This window comes from Crocuta crocuta, unplaced genomic scaffold (assembly GCF_008692635.1).
Source record: "Crocuta crocuta isolate KB4526 unplaced genomic scaffold, BGI_CrCroc_1.0 scaffold8, whole genome shotgun sequence".
NCBI lineage: Eukaryota > Metazoa > Chordata > Mammalia > Carnivora > Hyaenidae > Crocuta > Crocuta crocuta.
The window spans coordinates 1547061-1553436 of NW_027532162.1; the positions used below are offsets into that span (position 1 = coordinate 1547061).

The 6376-nt window shown below is 59.2% G+C and overlaps 1 protein-coding gene across 1 annotated transcript in view; it reads right to left on the reverse strand.

Annotated features, from left to right (window-relative positions):
• Positions 1–589: 589 nt before the first annotated feature.
• The window catches only part of AMN (amnion associated transmembrane protein), an 8326-nt gene continuing 2539 nt past the window's right edge, over positions 590–6376 (reverse strand). Inside the window, exons 4-11 of the mRNA XM_077776541.1 lie at positions 4648–4754; positions 4459–4530; positions 1794–1903; positions 1538–1690; positions 1289–1492; positions 1023–1212; positions 864–957; positions 590–783 (exon numbers count right to left, since the gene is read on the reverse strand). Of these exons, the coding sequence (XP_077632667.1) occupies positions 703–783; positions 864–957; positions 1023–1212; positions 1289–1492; positions 1538–1690; positions 1794–1903; positions 4459–4530; positions 4648–4754 (1011 nt within the window). The 3' untranslated portion in view covers positions 590–702. The remainder of the gene's footprint in view (positions 784–863; positions 958–1022; positions 1213–1288; positions 1493–1537; positions 1691–1793; positions 1904–4458; positions 4531–4647; positions 4755–6376) is intronic.

Consider the following 6376-nt stretch of genomic DNA (forward strand, 5'->3'; position numbering starts at 1 on the left):
CCCATTGGACAGCAGCAGGAGGAAGCCCTTCAGGCCGGGTGACAGCCAGCGAGCGAGAAGCGCCACCGGTCGGAATCCCTGCTTTCCCCCAGTGGGCGGTCCCTCAGAGCAGCCCCTTCCAACCCCCTCATTTCTCGATTGTGTTCTTTTCCTTTGGTCTCCGGCTCTGCCTGCCCGCGGTTGTGCCACAGCCCGCATACCCCGAAATGCAGTTCCTCTGCCATTCCACAATAAACCCGTTTTTCTGGAAAAATGGCTGGTTGTTGTATTTGCAAGATTAACAGCCATTTGGCATGATGGTGGGGGGCTACTGGACAGCCAGCCTCCCCAGATGCCTCTCTCCCGCTGGCTCCTAACCGCCGCATCGCCCCAGTTCCAGCCCCCTCCTCATTCTGGGTGTAACTCTGCAGACTGCAATCTTCTGGTGGACCCATTCTACGGGAAGGGCCCAGAAATGCCCTTTGCAGGTGCCCAGAAGGGAGGACTCTGAGGACCACCCCTCACCAATGGAGTGAGGAGGGCACTGGCCGGCTCTCCACACTCAAGCAAAGGCAAAGGGGTGGGGACACAGGAGGCAACTGACAGCAGGTGCAATAAACCCCTTTATTGGGCAAAGCCACCGTACCCTGCGTCTGCAGGGGATGGGGACGAGAAGTGTGGGAAGGGGAATGGAGATCCTGGGATGTCAAGAGACGCGGGTGCTCAGGCTTCCGCCTCGGCAAAAAGAGGGTTAACGAAGTAGCTGCGGCTGGTGCGGCTGTTTTCCACCTGCAGGGCTGAAGGCTGCGGGGCGCGCAGAGTCAAGGTGCGCCGGCGCCCAGCACGCCCCGGGGAAGACCGCTACCCCCCACGCGCCCCCTCACCAGCTCCACTGAGCCCGCCACGTCGAACACCGGGTTGTTGAAGCCCATGGGCGTCACGAAAGGCGCCGGGGCCGTTTCGTCGCGCCTATTCCACCTGGGGAACAAGGACGCACATAAACCCTCGCGGTCCCGCTCGGAGACTGAGGCTCCACCNCGTACCTGAACCTCCGAGCGCGGCTCAGCAGCAGCGCCCCCGCCAGCAGCGCCAGCAGCAGCACGAGCAGCCCCGCCGCCACGCCGCCTGCCCACTCGGCGCGCGTTCCCGAACCTTCCAGCCCCGCCGCCGCGCCGTCTCCGACTGGCGCCCCCGACTCCCGGGCTGCCGCGGATAGGACCCCCAGGGCCTCGCCTGCAACGGAGGGCGCCGCTCAGCCTCCGCCAGGCCGGGGCGGGGCAGGGGCCGGGAAGAGGGCACCCGCGGTTACCGTGCTCGGCGACGTCCGCCAGGAGGGCACGTGCCAGCCGCCCCGCATCGCCCGTCCCGTCGGGCCCGGTCTGTGCCAGCACCACCTGAATCTCCGTGTCCGCCTCGGCGCCTGCGGTCTGGCGCGGCACCTTGGACACGGCCACTTGCAGCCCCTGGTACTGGGGCTGGGGCAGGAGACAAGGTTGTGCCAGGGACCGGCGCCCTCAGACCCGCGGGGGCGTCGGCGGCAGGGACAAGGGGTGGGCACATGCGCGCAGAGTAACCGCGTCAGTGAGGCACACTGTGGCCCCGGGGTCCCTGCGGCGGCGGAGGTCCCCGGGGGGGGCTGCAGGGGCCATAGGGACGGGGGGGGGGGGGCGGCCCCAGGACCAGGNGCCGTGGGTCAGCGACACGATGGCTCCTGCGACAGGAGTGTGGGGGTTGGCGCCGCGGGCCCAGGCCCAGAGGGCGAGCCAGGGTAGCCAGGCCGCCCCTGCGAACACGGGCCGGGAGGGGGCGCTCACCGCAGAGGTCGCAGCACTGCCCCTCGGGCCGGAGAGCGTCGCGGCAGGCGGCCGGGGGACAGCGATNGCCCTCTCCCCGCCGAGGCTCAAATAAGCCAGAGGGAGCGGGACTACGGGCCGAGGAGCAAGACCCAGCCTGAGACCTGGGCGCGTGGAGAGTTTGGGGCAGGGTGGCATTCCGGCCATGGCCTCTCCCATCCCCGCACCCCCACCCCCACCCCAGGGGGGAAGCTGCACCGGCCAGGAACCCAAGCCGCAGGGGAGTGTGAAGGCAGCCGGAACTGCGTGAGGGAGGGAGGGGGCTGCCCTTGGGGGGCCGGGGCCTCAGCGTGGCCTCTGTCTCCCTTGCGGGCCTGGGCTTCGCCACAGAAGTCGGGCCGCAGCTCGGGCCTCAGGTGTCAGTGGATCTAAGGCAGTGGGCAGGCCAGGTGACAGAGTCACGGCCATCGTCTCCCGCCGCATCGCCCGCAAGCCCCGTGACCCCGGGCCTCCTCCTTCTGACCCTCAGGGCTGGGGTTGGACAGAAGCGCTGGGCCAGGGGAGCTGACTGAGCAGGAACAATGAGTGGTCCCGCGCCTCCGTGGGCGGCCCTCCGGGGGGGCCTCCCGCGCTACAGCCCTGACCAGGCTGGTGGGGGGAAGGGGGGAGGTCACGGGCAACTGTCCCCACCCCTGAGCCTGCAGCACTAGGACAGGAGGCAGCCCCACCCACAGGTGCTGCAGTGAGCTGTGGGGACAGACGCCTCAGGAACAGGGGACGTGTTAGAGGTGAAGTCTGAACAGGAACTTGTTTTTGAAAAGAACCAGGGCTGTCTGGGTGGCTCTGTTGAGGGTGCGACTTTGGCTCAGGTCATGATCTCACAGTTTGTAAGTCTGAGTCCCAAGTAGGGCTCAGCACAGAGCCAGCTTCAAATGCCAGCTTCAAGTCCTCTGTCTCTTTCTCTCTGCTCATAAAATAAACAAACATTTTTAAAAATCTTTAAGAAAAGAACCAAAGGGGGTTGAATTCAATACTATTTTGTACCCGGGAAACTAATATAACACTGTATGTAACTATATTGGAATTAAACAAAAGCTTAATAATAATAAACAAAAAAGAAAATATAAATAAATTACAAAACGCATAATAATAGAAAGGAAGAGCATGACAGGTGAGATAAGCGTGTGGACCGGTGCAGCTGGAGAGGACACAGTGACTGGGGTGTTTCTAATGAGGGGCCCTGCAGGGCAGAGCAGGGAAGGGCAGAGGACAGGGCGAGGAGGGAGAATTGACATCCAAGTGCAGAAATGCAGATATAAAGGGTTGGGGAGGAGGGGAAATAGCTGAAGCCACAAGGAGCATGAATTCTGCAGGTTTGAAGAGAGCCGGGAACTCTCGGAGGAAAAGGTCTCCTAGAGCGCGGAATGGGAAACAAGGAAAATCATAACCAGACACGTCAGTGATGCATAGAACATTCTAAAAGCTTCCGAGAGAAAGAACAGATCACCCAGGAAAGAAAAAAAATCAGAAGTCAGGTTCCTCAGCAACAACAATGGAGGCAGAAAGACCGTATAATAATATTTTATGTCCTAAAGGAAAAGAACTTCCTCTGTAGAGTTTCATATCCAGCCAAAGTTCCATTCAAATGCAGGAGCATCACAAAAAGATGGAAATGATGGCCGCACAGAGACCTTCCCTGAGAACGAGGAAGTTGGGAGGAAAGAAACAGAGCAGTGGCCACGCACTAACGGACTTACGAGGGTAGACACAGACACCAAAAAGCTTAAGATACAAAAAGGACTGCCAGACGTGAAAACCTGGATGAAATATAACAACTTCTACAAAAATTCAAAATGTCAAAATTGGCATAAGACGTAATAGAGAATCTGAATAGACCAGCAAGCATTAAAGAAACTAAAATGTTAGTCTAGGGTCTCACTTCCCAGTACAAGTGTTTTTACAGGTGAAGTATAACAAGGAACAACTAACTGATTCCTTCTTACAGAAGTCGTTCTGGGAAATGGAAAAAAAGAGTGAAAATTGCCAGCCATTTCATGAGGCTCGTGGAATCTTGATTCCCAAACCGGATGGAGGACAATACCAGAAAAATTGTAGTTTTACTTANCTGGGTTCGAGCCCCCCAACAGCACGCAGCCTGCTTGTGATTCTCTTTCTCTCCCTCTCTGCCCTTCCCCCGTTTGCTCTCTATCTCTCTTTCAAAATAAATGAGAAGAAACTTTTTAGAAGTTTTTTAAAAACCACACGGTGATCCTGGGGTTCCGGTCCCAGGACAGCTCCCGGACCCGACTTCCCAGCCACGTGTACCACGGCGTCCCAGCAGGTGGCAGTGAGGGGTCTTGTGCCAACAAAAGCCGTGCATCGTGACGGAGGGAAGCCGATGATCGCCAGTGGCTGCTTTGACCTGCGGCTACTTGTCCCAGGAGGACATCAGTGGAGCTCGGCCTCAGAAAACCTCATCAACAGGCTAAAAGTAGGGAGGGGGCCACCGTATCTCACTCAGTGCAAAAACAAAAACAAAAAAAGAACAGAAGCCCACAAATGTATTTATGATTTTTTAAAAAGCTGCTAGCAAGCTAGTAATAGAATTTCCACAATAAAGTTGATGTACGGAAACCCCGCGGCAAATAGTCACTCAATGAGAAATGGGACAAGCCTTCTCTTTCACGTGGGAACAAGACACAGATGCCCGCGTTCTGTCACCTCTGTTGAAGGCCGGGGGGAGGTGCTGGACATGCTACTTGGAAAGAAAAGGAAAGGAAAGGAGTCAGGACTGGAAAGAAAGAGGAGCAACTGTCGGTGTTTATAAAAACTAGCAAGTAGAACGTGTAGTTTTTAAACATAGAGAACCACTCACAGTAGCAAACTGTAAAGGCCTGTGGACGAACTGATCCTCCGCGACACCTCTACGGGGACCAACTTTAAAACTCTAATACCGAGTTTACGATGGAGGGCGTGAAATATCTGCAGGGAAGTGAAGGCGCCTGAGCGGGCCGCTTGACACTATCGAGCTGGAATTCACGTTCACGTCCCGCCCGACTTCCCGGGGCTGCCGCTGCCGTTGTGCCCTGATAAACCCGCGACTTCTCCGCGACATCAGATCCCAAAAAGCTAGTGGGCCTCCCAGCAGAGGAGGGGAGGGTGAGTCACCCCAGGGGCCTCCCAGCAGAGCCACCGTGTGAGGACGCCGGTCCGGAGCAGGGAAGGAGAGCAAAGGGACAGGGAGGGCCAGAGCCCCGGCCCCGGGGAAGGCGGTGAGTGGTGGCAGCAGCGCCGCAGAGCCGGCGGTTGGGAGGCAGGCGGCAGAGACCGGGCTTTACTCTAAGGAGAAAAATAAAGCTGGTTCCCTGGTAGTGTCCCCCTCAAACACGTGCCGCCGGTGGCAAGCCTGTGACCTAACACACACGCAGGCAGGTTACGGCTGTGACTTGGCAGCGGGGACGGATTCTTAAAACACCAGAAACGCAGGCATCAGGCCGCGGACTCCTCACGGGAGGTTACAGGGCGCGAAGGCACCGCAGGCGGGAAGCTGGCGGTGGGGAGGGGCTCGCAGCCGTCCACCCTGACGACGGACTGATGGACGGAAAATACGAGATTCCTCCAAAGGTAGAAATGGGAGACGAGAGGGGGTTCGGGAGGGAGGAACATCCCGGAGTGGGGGGAGGGGAGCTCCAAAGCTGAGAAAGACAAGTTAAAACACTTGGGCTACATCTGGGCGGCCAGAGAACGCTGAGTGCAGGGGTCATGCAGGAGGGGACCTCCGTGCAGCGGGGGTGGGAGGCGGGCGGGGGCAGCTCTGGGCCCATTTGGCCTGGTCCTGGGCCCCTGGACAGTTCCCACCCGGGTCTGGTGGAGGTGGGGCACCCCACCCCCGGCCCCCGCTGACCCTGTGCCGGCAGAGGACAAGCTGGGGAGGTGAGGGGGCACCTTCTGGGCCCCCAGGACAGGAGGAGGGGCTCCCATTTGGGCAGCCGGGGATGGAAAGAAGGGTGAGAGAGAGGGACCTATCAGGCAACGTATGAATGCCTCCTTTAAGACGCTCAAGCTTCCAAAATAACCAAGTCAGCAGAGAAGGGCCCCCGGCCCCAGGACCCCACCCCAGACGGACGGACCCCTGCCTCCGGATGCCCCTCTCCACTTGCTCCAGGCTGCTGCCTGCCCGGATGCCACAGTTACACGGGCTGGGGGAGTGGGCGCTGGGTCCAGCTCCTCCCTCCCTGTCTCCACCCCTCCTCCACCTGGCTGCCCCCTTCCGCACCTGAGTCTCTGGGTTGGACAGATGTTGAAAGGTCATCCGCACCCCGGATCTGCTGGAACCAGGGACCCCCAGTCTCTGCCCGAGGCCTCCTCCCCAGGCAGGGACAGCTCCGGCTCACAGGCAGGGTAGGGGTCCCTTGCACTGACTTCCCTGCCCCATGAGTGGCCGGGTCCCACAGTTAATGCTGCTTTTAAAAACCATCAATTAACCAAGACACCTCAGGGAGTATAACTTAGGCGTGAGGTCCCCAGATCCTGTATCTGGGCAAGAGACTGGGTGGGGCCAGGGCCACCGGATGCCCCTCTCCCCAACTCTTCCACGCAAAATC